Here is a 20049-nt window from a genome sequence, read left to right as displayed (position 1 = left end):
AAGCAGTGGCACAATTTAAAAATCTAAGAGAATGTCACTTAGGTCCATGATGAGAATTTCTTTTATTCAGAGGGTTTTGAATCTTTAGAATTATCTACCACAGATGTCTGTGCAATCTCAGTCTTTGAGTATGTTTATGATAGAGATTAATAGATTTCTAATTTCCAATAATGTAATGGGCTATAGGAATAGTGGAGTTAAACACATTAAACTGTTCAGTCAGTATTGAACAGCTGGGCATGCTTGATGCATTGAATGGCTTCTTATGTTCTTGTATAATAATTTGGTAATACAGGATCATAGATTGCAATATACATAATGCTCTGCTACTTACACATCATTGCAGGAAAGCTGAAGGCATACATCAACACTTTAACACTTAATTTGCTATTTTAAAGCATGTGAATATACACATAGCATTCTATTTATCTGGCAATTCTAGCAGTAAAGAGTTTAAGTTAATCCAACTTCCTCTGTTTATTCACATGTTACGGAATTCCAACCAATTGTGGCTGCCAAGTGCGCTGTTAGAAGTGGCTAACAACACTCTACCCAAATAAACTGCTGACATCCACTGACCCTTGTCAATACAATCTATGTAACTGATTTCAAATAACAACATTTTATTAGTTTTATAATCCATGATGCATGCTTATATGCTGTGCTAGGAGCTGAAGTGTGCCATGTTATAGGTAGGTGTGCTTGGTGATGATACAGTTTCAATTCTGGCATTACTGGAAGCTGATGAATTGAGGCCAGAGGAGTCCTAAATGTGAGAGTATACGAGAAGTACTATATAATCTATTCAACCAGCTGTGGTCGCTTGCTCCTTCTCGAGGCTGGTTGCAGAATGTAAAACTTTTAAAACATTTGGTTGTCCATAGGGCAAATCATCTGCTGTTCATTGATGAAGAAGAAAAGTACTATTTTATGGAACAGGATAAGTTTACTGAAGAAGATTCCTTGGAGATGCTTAAGCAGATGACGCAAACTGACATCAGTGTAGTCTATCGAATGGGTAAGTGAGGACTACAGAAGAAAGTAAGTAGGCTTTGAGTGCCTTATGGTTATGAGACTTGCAACTCAGAAGTCATCATGGCATATTTTAGGAATGAAATTTAAAAGAAATGATACTTTGTGGGCGAACACAATAAACCTAATATTCTCACCTGCGACCTTTTGAGGGTAAGGACTTTGCTTGCTTTATCTGGACTGACTTATGCGAATCTAGTCCCACGTGACATTATTCAGTAGAGTTAGGACACTTATAAAAGCAAATCAAAAGAATGGCAGGAAGATTAGAAAGAGAGATTATGTAACTTCAGACAACAATTTGTCGTTTAAATTCATTCTTATCCTTGTCCTTTCCTAAAGCTTCTGCTTATTTGTACTGTGTTCCATCATACTGCTCCTTAATGACTTTGCATAACTTGAACAAACTTCTTCAGCTTCTGAAAGGCACATTTTTATATTTTGACTGTTTTAGATCCCCTCTAAGGAATTCAGTGCTTTTCTTTTATTGATGTCGCATGTTTTCTTTTCCTAACATGAATATTTTTGACAGAAGCAAAATATTGCCAACCTGGAAACCTGAAATAAAAACAAAGAATGCAGCAAGTACCTAGCAAGTCTGTCATGGTTCTGTGGAGTAAAACACACTGACAATTCAAGATGACCTTTCATTGGAACTGAGGAAAGATAGAATGATTTGGGTTTTTGAGTTCATGGAAGAAGGAGAAACAAAATAAGGAGGTCTGTGATAAGATGGTGGGCTAGAGAGATTTAAAGGACATAAGATTTCATGCTTCAAAAAAAAAGAGTGAGTAGGTGAAAGAAATGAAAGATGTGTCCAGAAGAGGCATGAATGATTACAGAGCAAATCATGTGAACGCTACATAAGTGATAGCGAAAGAAACAAAACAAGACCAACCTAACTAGTGAAAAAGACAAAACATGTGATGGAGGCAAGGATTAAGATCTAAAATCTTTTAATTCATTTTTGTGTCTGGAAGACTGTATATTGCCTAATAGAAAGATATGCTGCTATACCTGGACCTTATGTTGGACTTAATTGGAACATGCAGGAAGCTAATGACAAGAGGTCAGCATGAGAGTAAAATGGAGTGTTAAACTGACAGATGATCATCAAGCCTAGGGTCACACTTATGGACTGAATAGAGATTTTTTTGGCTTGCCCAATGTTGAGCAAACTATATATTGTGAACAGTTACTGCAGTAATATAAATTGGAAAAAGTACGTATAAACCACTGCTTCACCTGCATGGAGTGTTCAGGGCTTTGGGTCATGAGACGAAATTAGGTAAAAGGACACCTTCCGCAGTCACATGAAAAGGTGTTGGAGGAAAGAGAGGGGGCATGGTCAGGGTGGGGAAATGTGTGATTGAAGACTGGACCAGGGTATAATGGGACAATCCTTTTCGAAAACAAAAATAGAAATTGCTGCAAAAACTTAGCAGGTCTGACACCATCTTTGGAGAGAAAGCAAAATTAACATTTTGGGTCCTATGAACCTTCAAAACTAGAGGAAATTTTTCCACCAATTTTTGCTTTTGTTTCTGATTTCCAACACCTACAGTCTTTTTTTTTTGTTTCATCTTTTCTGGAATGCTCAGAAGAGATCAGGGAAGATGTGTTCAGTGTTGACATTACACTGGAGCTGGCACAAGGAACAGAAGACAATCTGCTAAATATGGTGGCTTGTGGGTGAAAGCTGAAGATGGAGGAAACACTGTCATGGTTCTGCAAGTTGGGGAAGAGCTGACAACAGGTGTATGATGTAGATGGTGGTGCTCTGTCGACCATACTGATGGAATCCTCAGTTGGAGAAAAAGGAGGACGCAATAGAAGTGCAGGTGTGAAAGAATGCATTATCTGAACAGTTACAGCAGAAACAGTGAGGTAATGGGAATGAAGTCCTTGCAGAAAGTGAGGGGGAAGAATTGTCAAGGTAGCTGTGAGGTTCTGTGGACATGGACCAAATATTAGTTGAAAGTGTGATGTAAGTCAACATTTATATATTTTTAGTGTAAATTTGGGATTTTGCTTTTTGAGTTTGAGTTTTAATATGATTTTTGAAATTAATAATTAACATTAAGAATTCCTGTAAATGAGAATTTTTTAAAAACAGGCTTGAGGCCTAGCTTTAGATTTAGTGGGTTTCTGTGCTTCACTAATGGAATTTTTTTTTTACCTTTTTTTGTTTTGCAATCCAGCAAGGTAAGATTGTTAGAGATTCCTGGGACATTGTTTCCCTTAAGCTCAAAATAAATTCTATCGTTTAGAGAGAGAGAGGACTTTTTTGTTTTGCTTTGAATTTTGGGCAGCTTGAGATTTTTGGATGAAGGTGGTTTATGCGTCAGCATTTATCAAAAGAAAAGAATATTATGAAACTAGATTACCTTGGAGTGAAGGGTTAGTATTTATTCCAGATCAGAAGTTTTGCATTAAAATCCTCATTAATTTACATTTAAACTCTAGTATATAATAGATCCAGAGAGAAGCTAACTGCAGTCCCAGTCTGTAAATAAAGTTAAAAGTGACAACCCTATTGAGGTGTTAGTGATAGGGGCTCTGGCATGAGTGCTAGATTGTGCAAGAGGTATTTTTTTGGGCTTGACGTAAGATATGTTTTGGTGACTGCTGTATCAAAGCTTTTTTCTCTTTTTTCAGTTTATAAAGGGAGTATTTTGGATTTAATGGCATTATATTTGTACTGTGTGCTTAAAATATTTGTTATTGGTAGACAGTTTGATTTATTCTATTTTATCATTTCTTTTGGTAATAAACTTTTTTGTTTTATTGTTAAAGTAAACTATGCAGTATTGTTTGCTTATGTTTCAGCAAGAGACTACTTTGTTGTGTTACAACACAGAGTAAATCATTCTAATTTGAACCAGATTCACAGAAAAGCTCGTCTCCCCTCGTAATCTGTTCAAGTATGAGTGACCAAGAATGACAAATATCCCTCTATGTAAATAAAAAAAATTAACAATTTGTTCTTTAACTCCAAGAAACACAAGAACATTAAACACCATCTATCTACAAGGTAATTGTCCTTTGTCTGATCAATTTATCTCCCTCCCACAATACAACAAAATACCTGATCTGATAAACCCCCCGAATTAAGTTTAACAAAAAAAATCAAATTTCAAAACCAGTTGTTGCTTTTCCCTTGATATCTTGGTCTGTCATTTCCCAGGTCTTTCTTCAGTCTTCTACTCCACAATTCTTCTATGAAAAGGTACCTTTCAGAGAGAGACTTGCAGGCTGTATTTTCAGTGGTGCTCTTTGCCGCTCTGGCTAACTGTTCGAAGTACCCCATTTTACATACCCAAAACATCAGACTGTCTCATTGGTTTGATGTCATCACAACAGTAAAATTCAAATTCAGTTGGATTTTGGTATCTTGGGATATAATTTACGTTGATTGGCCACATTCAAATTTGTGTACCATAGCAATGCAGCTCCAGCTATTTGTTTCACGACCAAATGTTACAGTTTTACATTTTTCAGCACACTCTGCCTCTACAGGTCTATGTCAACTTCCACACGCTCTCTTAAAGGTACAGTGCACACCTACACCTTCATAACCGTTAAGACCAAAACAAAATCCATCTTCTATCAAGCCAGGATTTAGTCTGGGACCTGACTTGTCCAGTAATAATATCAGCTGAGATCATAGAGAATGTGAACTCTCAGTGAATTATTTGAATTCACTGGATGTAAGAGGGGTCGGTGTTTTTCTTCTTAAAATAATGGTCACAGAGCAGTTCTGGACATGAAATAGATGTCATAGAATCATAGAGAGGTATAGCATGGAAACAGACCCTTCACCCCAACTTGTCCATGCCGTCCAGATATCCTAAACTAATCTGGTCCCATTTGCCAGCACTTAGCCCATATCCCTCTAAGCCATTTCTATTCATGTACCCATCCAGATATCTTTTAAATGCTGTAATTGTGCCAGTCTCCACTACTTCCTCTGGCAGCTCATTCCATACACGAACTACCCTCTGCGTGAAAATGTTCCCTCTTAGGTCTCTTTTAAATCTTTCCCTCCTCACCCTAAACTTATGCCCTTTTAGTTCTGGACTCCTGCACCCCAGGGAAATGACCTTGTACAATTGCCCTATCCATGCCCCTCATGATTTTAATAGGCCTCTAATGCTCCAAGGGAAACAAGGGGGAGTGGGAGGAGGAAGCCAGTGCAGGGACCCCCTGCGGTCATTCCCCTCAAGAACAAGTATACCGTTTTGGATACTTGTGGGGGGGGATGACTTACCAGGGGCAAGCAACGAGGTTCAGGCCTCTGGCACGGAGCCTGACCCCGTTGCTCAGAAGGGAAGGGTGGAGAAAGGTAGAGCGATAGTTCTTGGGGACTCGATAGTGAGGGGTACAGACAGACGGTTTTGTGGAGGCGACAGTGACTCACGTTTGGTATGTTGCCTCCCAGGTGCAAGGGTACGTGATGTCGCTGATCGTGTTTTCCGGGTCCTTAAGGGGGAGGGGGAGCAGCCCCAGATCGTGGTCCACGTTGGCACCAACGATATAGGTAGGAAGAGGGGTGAGGATGTCAGACAGGCTTTTAGGGAGCTAGGTTGGAAGCTCAGAGTTAGAACAAACAGAGTTGTAGTCTCTGGTTTGTTACCTGTGCCACGTGATAGAGAGTCGAGGAATAGGGAGAGAGAGCAGTTAAATGCGTGGCTACAGGGATGGTGCAGGAGGGAGGGATTCCGGTTTCTGGACAACTGGGGTTCTTTCTGGGGAAGGTGGGACCTCTATAAAAAGGATGGTCTACACCTGAACCTGAGGGGCACCAGTATCCTTGGGGGGAGGTTTGCTAGTGCTCTTTGGGAGGGTTTAAACTAACTCCGCCGGGGCATGGGAACCTGGACTGTAGCTTTAGGGTACAGGACCTTGAGTGTAGGGAGGTTATGAATAATGCAGCGATCTCGAAGGAGGGTGCCTGTAAACAGAAGGGTGGCTTGAAGTGTGTATACTTCAATGCCAGAAGTATAAGAAATAAGGTAGGTGAACTTGCAGCGTGGGTTGGTACCTGGGACTTCGATGTTGTGGCCATTACAGAGACGTGGGTAGAACAGGGACAAGAATGGCTGTTGCAGGTTCCAGGGTTTAAATGTTTTAGTAGGATCAGACATGGGGGTAAAAAAGGGGGAGGTGTGGCATTACTTGTCAAAGATAGTATTACAGCAGTGGAATGGACGATGGAAGAGGACTTGCCATCTGAGGTAGTTTGGGCTGAGGTTAGAAATAGGAAAGGTGAGGTCACCCTGTTAGGTGTTTTCTACAGGCCTCCTAATAGTCCTAGAGAAGTAGAGGATAATTTTACGAGGATGATTCAGGAAAAGAGTGAAGGTAGCAGGGTGGTTGTTATGGGGGACTTTAACTTCCCAGATATTGACTGGGAGAGCTATAGCTCGAGTTCATTAGATGGGTCGGTGTTTGTCCAATGTGTGCAGGAGGGTTTCCTGACACAATATGTAGACAGGCCAACAAGAGGTGAGGCTATACTGGATTTGGTTCTAGGTAATGAACCAGGCCAGGTGTTAGACTTGGAGGTAGGTGAGCACTTCGGGGACAGTGACCACAACTCGGTGACTTTTACTTTAGTGATGGAGAGGGATAAGTGTGCGCCGCAGGGCAAGAGTTATAGCTGGGGGCAGGGAAATTATGATGCAGTGAGGCATGACTTAGGATGTGTGGATTGGAAAAACAGGCTTCAAGAGAAGAACACTAATGAGATGTGGGGATTGTTCAAGGAGCAGCTACTACGTGTCCTCGATAAGTATGTACCAGTCAGGCATGGTGTAAAGGGCCTTGTGAGGCAGCCGTGGTTTAGTAAGGAATTGGAATCCCTTGTGAAAGGGAAGAAGGTGGCATATGTAAAGATGAGGCGTGAAGGTTCAGTTGGGGCGATAGAGTTATAAGGTAGCCAGGAAGGATCTAAAGAGAGAGCTAAGAGAAGCGAGAAGGGGATATGAAAAGTCTTTAGCTGGTAGGATTAGGGAAAACCCAAAGGCTTTCTATAGGTATGTCAGGAATAAAAGGATGACTAGGGTAGGTATCGGTCCAGTCAAGGATAGTAGTGGGAAGTTGTGTGTGGAGGCGGAGGAGATTGGAGAGACACTAAATCAATACTTTTCATCAGTATTCACTCAGGAACAGGACACTGTTGCTGATGTGAATATGGAGTCACAAATGATTAGAATGGATGGCCTGGAAATATGCAGGGAAGAGGTTCTGGGAATATTGGAGAGGATGAAAATAGATAAGTCTCCTGGGCCTGATGGCATTTACCCTAGGATCCTATGGGAAGCTAGGGAGGAGATAGCAGAGCCATTGGCCTGGATTTTTATGTCGTCATTGTCAACGGGAATAGTACCAGAGGACTGGAGGATAGCGAATGTGGTCCCCTTGTTCAAGAAGGGGAGTAGGGATAGCCCTAGTAACTATAGGCCAGTGAGTCTGACTTCAGTGGTGGGCAAAGTCTTAGAGAGAATGGTAAGGGATAAGATTTATGAACATCTGGATAGGAATAACGTGATCAAGGATAGCCAGCATGGTTTTGTGAAGGGTAGGTCGTGCCTCACAAACCTTATTGAGTTCTTTGAGAAGGTGACTAAGGAAGTGGACGAGGGTAAAGCAGTAGATGTTGTGTATATGGATTTTAGTAAGGCGTTCGATAAGGTTCCCCATGGTAGGCTAATGCTAAAACTACGGAGGTATGGCATTGAGGATACATTAGAGGTTTGGATTAGGAATTGGCTGGCTGGAAGGAGACAGAGGGTAGTAGTTGATGGACTATGTTCATCTTGGAGTGCAGTTACTAGCGGTGTACCACAAGGGACCATTGCTTTTTGTTATCTTTTATAAATGATCTAGAGGAAGGGCTTGAAAGCTGGGTAAGCAAGTTTGCGGATGACACAAAAGTCGGTGGAGTTGTGGATAGTGAGGAAGGAAGTGGTAGGTTACAGCGGGATATAGACAAGTTGCAGAGCTGGGCAGAAATGTGGCAAATGGAATTCAATGTAGCTAAGTGTGAAGTCATTCACTTTGGTAGGAGTAACAAGAAGATGGATTACTGGGCTAATGGTAGGCTACTTGGTAGTGTGGATGAGCAGAGGGATCTTGGTGTCCATGTACACAGATCTCTGAAAGTTGCCACCCAGGTAAATAGTGCTGTGAGGAAGGCATATGGTGTACTGGGCTTTATTGGTAGAGGAATTGAGTTCCGGAGTCCTGAGGTCATGTTGCAACTGTATAAGACTCTGGTGCGGCCTCATCTGGAGTATTGTGTGCAGTTTTGGTCGCCATACTATAGGAAGGATGTGGAGGCATTGGAACGAGTGCAGAGGAGGTTTACCAGGATGTTGCCTGGAATGGTAGGAAAATCTTATGAGGAAAGGCTGAGGCACTTGGGGCTGTTCTCATTGGAGAAGAGAAGGTTTAGGGGAGATTTGATAGAGGTGTATAAGATGATTAGGGGTTTAGATAGGGTCGACACTGAGAACCTTTTACCGCTAATGGAGTCAGGTGTTACTAGGGGACACAGCTTTAAATTAAGGGGTGGTAGGTATAGGACAGATGTTAGGGGTAGATTCTTTACACAGCGGGTTGTGAGTTCATGGAATGCCCTGCCACTAGCAGTGGTGAACTCTCCTTCTTTATGGTCATTTAAGCGGGCATCGGATAGGCATTTGGAAGTTATTGGGCTAGTGTAGGTTAGGTAGGATTCGGTCGGCGCAACATCGAGGGCCGAAGGGCCTGTACTGCGCTGTATCTTTCTATGTTCTATGTTCTATGAAACGGCCCCATACTACTCAACCCTTCCCTGCAACATCCTTGTAAATCTTTTCTGAACCCTTTCATGGGTTGTGGCAATGTTTGTTGCACAAAATCTGAAGATGGCTTTGAATGCTGTTAAGGATTTTCTGGAAGATGAAGACCTAACTGGGTTATTTGAAATCTGAAGCTAAATTTTAGGCTGGCACGGTAGCTCAGTGATTAGCACTGCTGCCTCACAACACCAGGCTCCCAGGTTCAATTCCAGCCTCAGGCGACTGTGTCAGTGTGGAGTTTGCACATTCTCCCTGTGTCTGCATGGATTTCCTCTGGGTGCTCAGGTTCCCTACCACAGTCCAAAGATGTGTAGGTCAGGTGAATTAGCCATGCTAAGTTGCCCATAGTGTTAGCTGCATTCGTCAGAGGAAAATGGAACTGGGCAGGTTACCCTTCAGAGGGTTGGTGTGGACTTGTTGTGATGAAGGGCCTTTTTCCATGCTTTAGGGAATCTAATCTAAATGGAGAGATTTAGCAAATAAATTTAAGGTTGAAGTAAAAGCAGGGTCCTATAAGGATTGTGGAGAAATGATGAACACCTGAAACTGGGAAGTTTACAGCAGGAATTGGCTAAGATACAATTATAAGTGAATAGGACTAGACGAGAAAAGAGAAGTTAAGATTTAAACTTGAAAAAAAGTGAAAAGGGTCATGGAAAGAGAGGAGAGAGAAAAACAAAGGGTAATAGTTAAGTAAACTTGAAATGGAAAGAGGTAAAACAAGATCAGAAAGAAATGGAATTAAAAAGACTTGAACCCCAAAGGAACAGAGAAATTAATGAAAAGAGTCAACAAAAAAAAAGCTTAAACTCTATCATTATGAAATGAGTGTCCCTTATTCTGTGGCTATGTCTCTTACCCTAAGATTTCTCCACTTATGAAATAATTTGTCAACATCCAATCTGTCAAGCCATCTCAAAATCTAAGAACACTAATGAATGAAGACCTAATACATTTAGCCATTGTTGGTAAGTAAATCCCTTCATCCCAGGAATCAGTCTAGTAAATCTCTTTTGAACAGCCTCCAATACCAGTATACCCAATTTTTTTTTTAAAATGCAGGGACAAAACTGTGACAATACTCCAGGTATGGCCTCACCAACACACTATCCAGTTGTAACTAGTCTTCCCTGCTTTTTAACCCCAACCCCTAGCAATAAAGTTCAAGGATGGAAGTTGGAGACAAAGTCAATTAAATTTGGTGAGAGCAGGAAGCCTTGCGAATATTGTCATTAACTTACCAGAAAAGTAGAGTAGGACTAGAATATGGCATAGTCCAAAAATCTCTCAACACGACAGGGTACCAAAATCAAATAGCATCAGTTTTTAGTTATGTCTGTCTTCTCAATTTTTTTTATAACCATTCCATGAAACATATAACTTTGAAGTCATTTTAGTAGCCGACATTTTAAAAAAAGATTCTCAATAAACCATTGTTCTTGTTGGATATTGAACATGTTCTTTATTCAGAATAATTATTAACTTAAGGTGTAAACATTTCTTAATGATGCTATTACCCAAAGCCTTTGTTTCAAAGTGCTCGTGGCTTTTTCTGTCTGGGTATTGTTTTTCTGATACTAGTGTGTTCTGAGACACATCAAGACCCAAGCCTAATGTCCCCCAAAGATATAAATGTACCACTCGATGCATGTATAACACCAATGATCTATAAATTAAAGATGATGTATAAGTACACATTGTTATTGTTGGGACAAAGTGTGAGATTAGGAAAGATGGAAAATTAGAGGGGAGAGAAGTGGTAGTGTTGTTGGGGTAGAGAATGGATGCAGTGGATCAATGTTGGGTGGATTAAAGGTAGGCTAAGGTTGGAAATGTGGAGGATGCAGAGTAGGATGTAAGGCAAGAGATGATAGCAAAGTTAGAAAGAGAACAGGGACATGGGGAGACAAAACGTGTGGTGCTAGAAAAGCACAGCCAGTCAGGCAGCATCTGAGGAGCAGGAGAGTTGATGTTTCGAACATGAGCTCTTCAGCAGGAATGATTGAGCTCAAGAAATCAGGAGCTCTACATTTCTTCATTCCTGATGAAGAGCTCATGCTGAAAACATTGATTCTCCTGTTCCTTGGATGCTGCCTGATCTGCTGTGTTTTTCCAGCACCACACTTTTCGACTCTGACTTCCAGCATCTGCAGTCCTCGCTTTCGTCTACATGGAGAGACATGAAGACCAACCAGTGGATTTTGAAACCTCTGTGTATGCTAAGGATTGATGTATAGAGGGTTTTATATTTGATAGTGTAAGGTGCAGTTTATATAATGTAACTTGCAGGGCACCAGTTAAGGATTTTTTGGAAAATGTGAGACAGATGAGTTTGACAGAATGGAGATGAGTTACAGCAGACACAGTTGATATTTTTGAAATTATTCATCTGCATTGACGATGTTCCATTTCACTGAAAATATCTTAAAAAGGTAAGCTGTTCACTGGCTTCAGTCCTTCCATATATGGAATATTCATCTTTTGCCAATCCAAATTGCATATTCCTTCATCCAGATGTCCCTTGGCTTCACATCATACAAAATGTGCATTTTCTCCAGGTTATACTATCTATTTAACTTGTTTTCTTCATCATAGGCCTTACCAACTTCATAATACAATTCGTTGTCATAAATTCTGGTCAATATGTATTCATCCATCATTAAGGTCTATGATTTTTTTAAAGACAATTGGCATCAGTTTTAAACGGGATGCTCAGAAGATGAGCCCAATTCTGCATCAACATCAGATTTTGCATTTCAAACTAAAGTCAAAAACTAGTTCACTGAGCAGAAGCCTTGTATTTTAAAGCTGCCAGGTCCACATGCAGGGCATTTTTCAAGCTGGTAGTTCCTGGCAGTTCCATGTCGACATCAATCCAAATAGAGAGTTGCAATAATATGTCTTTAAATAAAAATATTTGATATGATGATCCGAAAGATAATGTTTATTTTATAACATTCATGAAAATAATTAATTGGAAATTTATAATATGTTGAGATATTATTGAAAGGTATTATCAGTCCTCATTTTGGAGTGTTCTCTGCTTTATTTAAAAACTTATTGTTAATTGAATGAATGCAGAATACTTAACCTGTTTTGCATACAACTCACATGCTAAATAATTTAAGACTTCCCTCATGATTATATCCTTTTTATATCCAGATCCGTTGAATCCACAACATGAAGAGAAAGGTAATAAGACACAAACTTAATGTAAATGTAATATTTAATTTATAAGGGATATCACTTATTCATTTGGGATCTTTGACTTTTTGATATTCCTGAATGCATGAATTTACAAATTAAAAATAGCTTTGCAAAAAGTATTGCAATATAATTACGATACTGATAAGTAACTAAACTTATCTTGTATATTGAAAAATGGTTACATCCTTTGATCAAAATATTTGTCAAGTTTTTGAATGTATGCACATGGTGTGTAAAGTTATTTTCATGAGTGCTTTGTGTTTTAGCAAACAGGCAGATTTGAATGAAAAAGGCTGTTCACTTATTTTGATGGGATATTTTTAGACTCAGAACTTAGTGATTTTCCCATTTAGCTTTTGACTGTTCTTTCTAGGATTCCACTGACCTGGTTTTAACCTGATTTCTGAGTCTCACACTCCAGTGACTAAATTTTCTTTCTCTCTCCTTTTAATGTTCTATTTCATGGCAGAGTATTAAGCATCAGGAAATCTGTTGCAAAAGTAAATTTTTATTTTGAATTTTCTGCATGACCTTAGATCAATTCCTTTGTCTTGCTTTCATAGCATATCTGGAAGTATTATTTCCAGTTTATCAAAAGTTTTAATTTTTTTAAATCCACTTGGAGATATTTCTCTTCAAAGCTGAAGGACCTGGGTTTTACATTTTTTTTCAAAAATCAGAAGTCTTCCCTCAAGTTCTACTCATTGTTTATCTCTGCACATACTCTAGATGGAATTATCATTGTACGTTACTGAAACTACGAATACAATACAATAGTGATAGCAGCAACTGGCGTTTATATAGCAACTTTTAATGTAGTCAAAAAACCCAGTGTCCGCATATAGGGTCACCTGTGAATACTTCTGCTTCATAGAGATGACTATGATTAATTTGTAATGACCACTTATATGGTTAACATTGCTTGTGGCTAATATTTGAATCCCGCACGGTTGGTCACTGTCCAGTCAACATGCAGGATACTGTGACTACAGTACCTAGTGTGATTTTAACCTGTACCACGTGCCTAATTATTGCAGTAGTCCCTTGACAGTCGTCACTAGTACAACTTGCACGCCTAAACCGGAATAGGACACTTATTCCACTCACTGTGTGGCAGCCTTTTTCATTTCCATTGTGCATTTGTGATTTGGATGAAGATGTAAGTCACTATGGGTAGCCCTTCACATAGTAAGTCACAAACTCAGTCCTCGAATTCTCCTTTCTCTTTTCTTCCTTGCACTGTGTCAACTGAATTTAGATTTGAACTTCCAAACATTCCCAACCAACTTATTGATTTAACTCTTTATCTCCCCCACCTTATCCCTGAGCCCCAAGCCTATAGCCTAGTTATACTGAGCATCCTGATATATTGTCCCACACATGGGCGGCACAGTGGCACAGTGGTTAGCACTGCTGCCTCACAGCACCAGAGACCCGGGTTCATTTCCCGCCTCAGGCGGGAAAGATGTGCGGGTCAGGTGAATTGGCCGTGCTAAATTGCCCGTAGTGTTAGGTAAGGGGTAGGTGTAGGGGTATGGGTGGGTTGCACTCTGGCGGGTCGGTGTGGACTTGTTGGGCTGAAGGGCCTGTTTCCACACTGTAAATTAATCTAATCTAATCTAATCTAATCTAACATGTGATCAGGGTCAGACTACTGATAACTGTTGTGCCTGTAATAACATGTTCCCTCCCCCGTATATTGAGTTGCCACCCCACTACCTTTCAAAATTGTTGTTTTTTCTGCATTGCTTCAAAACCTCAGTTGATTTTACCAACTTTCCTACGTCTGCAGTGTCCAAGCTAAATGCCCTGAGATCCATCTTGTTTTGATGCACGAGATGGCTGCCTATCCCTGTGCACAGTGGCCTGGTAGCAGCTATTTGAAAGGTGTCTATGAGTTTCAAAGTGTAGTATTGAAGTGGTACACTGTATTACAGTTAAATCTGAGATGTGTCTTGTGGATGTGGTGAGCTTGGTTCCTGGCCTATTCCAACCTCATGGTCGGGGAGTAACAGTGAGTCACTGCCAATGAGTGTGCTTTGAGGTATTGGGAATGCTAGTTGAGATGGTAGCCCAGATAAGACACCGGCAAGCTGCAGCTGCCAGATATCTGATCAGATTTTGTATTATCTGGGAAACTGGTGGCTCATTTATAAGTGAGATTGGGTAGTATTGAGGTGTTAATGCATGAAATAGGCCACATGCCACAAACTCATGAAATTTTCATTTTAGCTGTTAATACTGTGGGTTGAAAATCAGACATTTTCTTGATGACAAGAATCAAATTTTTCTATTCTTCTCCTCATTTCCCAATTGACTCATTGATGCTCACATTGTTCAGAGAGGGGAAGCTTCTGTCCCTTACTTTCACAGAGCTTTGTGAAGCTGAACTTGGATTTTCTTCTCAATAAAGACCTAGTCTTGACCATGAACTTGAGAGGAGTGGAAGTAATTTACTTTCTCAGACCGCAGTGCGCAGTAAAGTGAGTTGGTTCAACCTAGTTTACCTGACCTCTAAATAAAGAAGATTAACCACAAAAATACCTGAGAAGATAAAGCGTTATAATAGTCCTCCTACAGGCTTCCTACATTAACCCAAGTCAAACCTAATTCTCCTTCAAAAGTATTTAAGATAAATTTGTAAAAGGTACCTATTGACAGCAAATAATGTCATGTTATTTAACTGCTTTTGGTAAGTGAGTTGATTAAGACTGACTAATAATGAGTATAGCTGCATGCTGTTTAGAATATCTGTGATACTGTGATCATGAATGTGCCATTCATCTGGTTTGAGTTGAACATGGTCCTTATGTTTTGGTTAATAGCTTGGCTATATAATTTCCTTTGGTTGACTTCTGTTAATAAGTTTGTGTAAAATAGATTGTGAGACTTACTTTAACAACTATTTAAAGAATGGCACAGAGATGCAGTCATTTAAATATTCCATTTCTGGACTGTCTCTGTATTGTGTGAGTCATGATAAAATATTATGCACTCATTCCCACATTGCTTTATGTTCTGTCTATAAAGGAACGGTAAATGAGCTCTTACTTATATTGTGGCTATTTTTGGCTATTGTAAATGGAGTTAAATCTTTATATATGCCAGTTTTCTCAACATGTTCTCAAACTAGACTCTAATAAAGCAATTCTATTTGTAAATTTATTAGTGTTAAACAAATACTTTCATGCTTTTTGTGTGTGTATTAGAAATGAATGAAATATTCTTCTACAGCGATATTGTAAATAAGCTGATACAAGATTTCCTGGCTTCTGCTTTGAATGTTGAATTTTTTTTTCTTCTGTCACATGTGATTAAATAACAATTACTTTCTTGCAGAAGAAAAACAAACTCCAAGTACTCAAGAACTTGAATTGTTAAAAGCCAAGTTGAGTAAGACTGGAAGTAGGTTAGAAGAGGAAAAGCCTACTCCTTCAGTCAACATGAGGGAATCTGTTGAACAGAGTTCTGTAAGTTGTGACCAAGAGGATGGACTTGACTCCGAAGAGCCTTGGTTGCTTGTAGAGCATACAGATAAACTGGACAATCTGGAAATCTTCCATCGTTTCTTAGTCATGCTTAATAATGAGGAATACAGCAAATACTTCAAACATCTGTATGACTCCTCTTTTTCATTTCTAAAGTCCACCTTTCATAACTTTTGTGAAGAAGAAGTGGTTCGTTATCTTGAGGTGGCAAGGGAGGCAGCGAGAAAGAGACAGATGCAGTGGGCCCAAACAAGAATATGTTTTCTACTGGGCAGAATGTGTGCCAAGAAGTTCAAGTACTCTCAAGCCAGAGTTTATTTTGAAGAAGCTCTATATGTAATGAAGGGTCAATTCACTGATTTATTTCTCTTAATCGCTCTGTATACAAACCTTGTTACAATATACTTGAAACAGAAAAACAAAGAAAAATGCTCTGCCATTTTTGAGAAAATTGCAGCCTTACTCTTGGGTATACCAAACTACATTTGTACCACTGAAATGGAAGCAGACGTTCTGAATTATATTTTAGGGAAGGCAGTGCTATCTGAAAATAAACATGCTGAGGCAAGAGCATGCTTCCTTTTAGCTAAACTTCATATAAATCTTAAAGAGTATGAAGATGCATTGCCTTTCATTGAAAGACTGCAGTTTTTGAGAAATATGTTAATGGTAGAGAGTAGGACCTCCTTAGACTTTCACTTTACATTAGGGTCACTGTATTACCAAAAATGTCTGCCAAACCTTGCTATAAGCTGTGCCAAACTTGCATGCATACAGCCTTCTAGAACTCTAATGGATTGTTTGAGAGGCGCTAACTTTGTTATGAAAGGGACCTCAAAGCTCTGTGGAATGGGTAGACTGTCTTCCACAATTCCAGTACAAGTAGTACCCTACCTCAAATGGGCAGTTTCATTGGCAAGCATCCTAAAACAGGACCATATTAGCCAAGTCCTTTGCCACAGCTTGTCAGACATTTACAAATTGCATGGAATGTATGGAAAAGCAATTCATTATATGAAAATGGCCATTAACACAGATGTATTCACTAGTACGGAGAAGATAGTGTCTTTGCTCATTTCTTTTGCATGGTTGCACATTGTGAACAGCCAAGCTGCTAAAGCCATTGTCTTTTTAAGCACCATACTGGAGTCACCTTCTGTTCAGAATTGCCCTGTCCGACAGGGGATTGTTCACAATATGGTTGCTATTTCAATGAGGAGAATGGGAAATGTCAAGGAGGCTGCTAAGAACTACCACCAAGCTCTGTCAATATCTGTGGTTTCGGGGATGAAATTGAACCAAGCTATTACAAATGCCAATTTTGGTTTGCTCTGCCTTTGGTTGAAGGCCTATCGTATTTCTGAACAATTTCTTTTGAAATCCATTCATATCTTCTGTGAGCTGGCAAATGTTGCATCAGAAGCAAATTTTTTTCAGGTCCTGATTATACTGGGACAGTGCTACATCGAACAAGAATTAAAAGAAAATGGAAAACTTTGTTATGAATGGGCACTTTTAATTGCACTGAAAGCAAATCTTATTGAAAGTAAGTACTTTTTTTTACTGATGAAGTAGTGTATGTTTTATATAGTCAAAAGGGCGGCACGGTGGTACAGTGGTTAGCACTGCTGCCTCACAGCACCAGGGACCTGGGTTCAATTCCCACCTCAGGCGACTGTCTGTGTGGAGTTTGCACGTTCTCCCCGTGTCTGCGTGGGTTTCCTCCGGGTGCTCCGGTTTCCTCCCACAGTCCAAAGATGTGCGGGTCAGGTGACTTGGCCGTGCTAAATTGCCCGTAGTGTTGGGTAAGGGGTATATGTAGGGGTATGGGTGGGTTGCGCTTCGGCGGGTCGGTGTGGACTTGTTGGGCCGAAAGGGCCTGTTTCCACACTAAGTAATCTAATCAAAAAGTAATCTAATCAAATGTAAGTAATCTAATCAAAACTGATACATTTTTATTATCATTAAAAGGCTTGTGGGGCCTTGCATTAATTGCTGACACAGTCCAATATCCGAAGTACAGGGTAACTTATGACCTACCTCAGGAGCAGGTAGGACTTAAACCAAGGCTTCCTAGCACAGAGGCAGCCATCTTTCCATTGTGCCGCAAGAGTCTACTAATGGATTGGGTATATTTGGATGTCCAAAAACCTCCTGAGGTATCTATGATTTTCATGCTCAGCCAAGCAAGCAGGAAAGCAAATGGCCTGTTGGCTCTTATTGCGATGAGGGTGGAGTAAAGGAATAAGGAATAATGTTACAATTATTCAGGTCTTTGGAGACAAAGCTGAAAGTACCGTGTAGTTTTTTTTTCCTTTCCTTCCATATCAATGGAGGGAGGGATATACTTGCAGGATAGCTGATAGCTAGGACCATTTAGATCCTACTACCACCGAAATCACCTGGAATTCCCTTCCCACCAATCTTCAAAACCACCTCCACATAGCTGTAAGGATCCTGTTCACTGATGCTCAAAAATTGATTCATCTGGTTAAAGAGACTATAACTAGAGGGCATCATTTAGGATAGGAACCAATTATTCAAGACTGTGAGGAGGAGAATTGTTTTCACTTAATTGTGAATCTTTGGAATTTTCTGTTGAAGGCTTGTGGCTTTTCAGTCATCAAGTATATTCAAAGCTAAAATAGGCAGATCTTTGCTTGCTAGGAAAATCAGGAGGGGCAGAGAAGGAGGATGGAAGTCAAAACACAGCCATGAGGCTATTGAAAGTCAGAACAAATGGCCTTGTGTTCTACTCTTCAATCTCCTCTTTATTTGACTTGAAGAGGCCCGGATTTTCAACAGGTTTGACCATTTGTTATTCTAGAGGAGATGGATTGTCCATGGGGGTCCTGTATAGTTTCTTTCGGACCAGATTCCAAAGGATTTGCTGGTAAATTGAAGATACTGTTGGAAAATTCTTGTATGCCTGGTTCCCTCCAAAAGAATCCACTTTATTCAAAGAATTCTGAGGGTCCTGATGAAATTAAGTAAATTGTGGCTCAGGAAAAGTTAAATACATAGTCCAACTCCTGAATAACTATTGAACAGACGCTCACACCCTTAAGTAAACCTACCTCTTTCCCTGCTTTTGGATCTAATACTCCTCCACCAGCTCAAGACCCAGCCTCTGTTCCCAGGGACCTAATCCTGCTCCTTTTTACCTGGCCAGCACCTGCCTCCAGACCAAAAACCCATGCTCCCTCCATCTCCTGCTGGACCCGCCTACACTTGCCACCTTTAAACCTTGGCACCCAATCTAACTTCCTCCTGGCACCATACATCCAGTATCCTACTGCCTAGCTACTTGGCATCCTTCCTAACCAGATAAGCAATAAGCTGATATGCTACTTAGCTAGTACCCTATCCCACATCCATCTGGCACCCTAACTTCACACTTATGTACTTACAGCCACTCTTTAGGCTGCTATCAAACAGTATATGGATCTGGGATGCAATTCCCAGCTGAACCTAATAAGCATAAGGAGAGATGGGATACATTGAAGCTGAAGTGTCAATCCTCTCCTGCCCTCTGATTACCACACTTGAGGTGGACAAATCATCCAATTTCCATGCTCCAGCCCACCCTACCCCCACTCATTTTATGACCTGGTTAAGCAGTTCACAGTTGGAGGAGTGTAGTGACACCGTGATGTGACCCTTGCTGCGGCCACCATCCACCACCACCTCTGAACCTGGCCAGTTCACTTTTTTAAAAAAGCTTTTGCTGCTCAATTAACAGAGAGCCTTTTTTATCCATGTTGAAGCAAGGTCTAATTTTTGTCACTTGCCTTTTACAATTGGCAAATAAGATACTTGTTCACATGACTTTGAAGGTATGTTGTCAGTGAAATTGATGAAAGTCGCTGGAGGGAGAACTGGCAGCAAAAGCATGAAGGGAGTGTTAGTTCATTAGTATTTGGATCTGCAGTATTGCTTTCATTGGAAGGTACCCTCTACTCCACATGATTTGCTGGTGTGTGTGTGTGTGTGTGTGTAAGTAATCGTTCCAGTCATCTATAGATTTCTTGCTGTGTTTGCTTCCATGTTTAGTTAGTTAATTAATTAATTACTCACTTTGCCTCCTGCTGTGTTCCCCCTATTAACACACTGATACCTGCTGATGTAATTTACTGCTATGTTTACTGGGACCCTCTTTCCCCCTTTGCATGTGGTGTTCATAGGTTTTGTTTTCCTGGTATGATTATATGGTACACCCTCTTTACTCTGGTGTCTGATCATGGGAATTTCACTAGTTAAAAGTGCAAATCATTTTATACTATTTTTGTCCATCCAATGATGTGTTACTTGGCAACAAACACAATGCTGTTATTATGAGACGATGCAATACCCTTACAATATTTTCACGGGCGGTGGGAAACCGGAAGCTCTGTTACTGAATGGCTTTGGCTAATGCACTACAACAGTGACTGATGACACCAGTCTGCAAACCTGCACAAAGGCAAAGCAAATGT

The 20049-nt window shown here is 40.3% G+C and overlaps 1 protein-coding gene across 1 annotated transcript in view; it reads left to right on the top strand.

Annotated features, from left to right (window-relative positions):
• The window catches only part of LOC132816837 (SH3 domain and tetratricopeptide repeat-containing protein 1), an 86513-nt gene that overhangs the window by 46243 nt on the left and 20221 nt on the right, over positions 1-20049 (top strand). Inside the window, exons 9-11 of the mRNA XM_060826816.1 lie at positions 885-1018; positions 12042-12071; positions 15426-17120. Coding sequence (XP_060682799.1) covers positions 885-1018; positions 12042-12071; positions 15426-17120 — 1859 coding nt within the window. The remainder of the gene's footprint in view (positions 1-884; positions 1019-12041; positions 12072-15425; positions 17121-20049) is intronic.

This window comes from Hemiscyllium ocellatum, chromosome 1 (genome assembly GCF_020745735.1).
Source record: "Hemiscyllium ocellatum isolate sHemOce1 chromosome 1, sHemOce1.pat.X.cur, whole genome shotgun sequence".
Taxonomy (NCBI): Eukaryota; Metazoa; Chordata; class Chondrichthyes; order Orectolobiformes; family Hemiscylliidae; genus Hemiscyllium; species Hemiscyllium ocellatum.
Note: the sequence above shows the minus strand (reverse complement) of the source record. Positions and strands in the feature narration are given on the sequence as shown.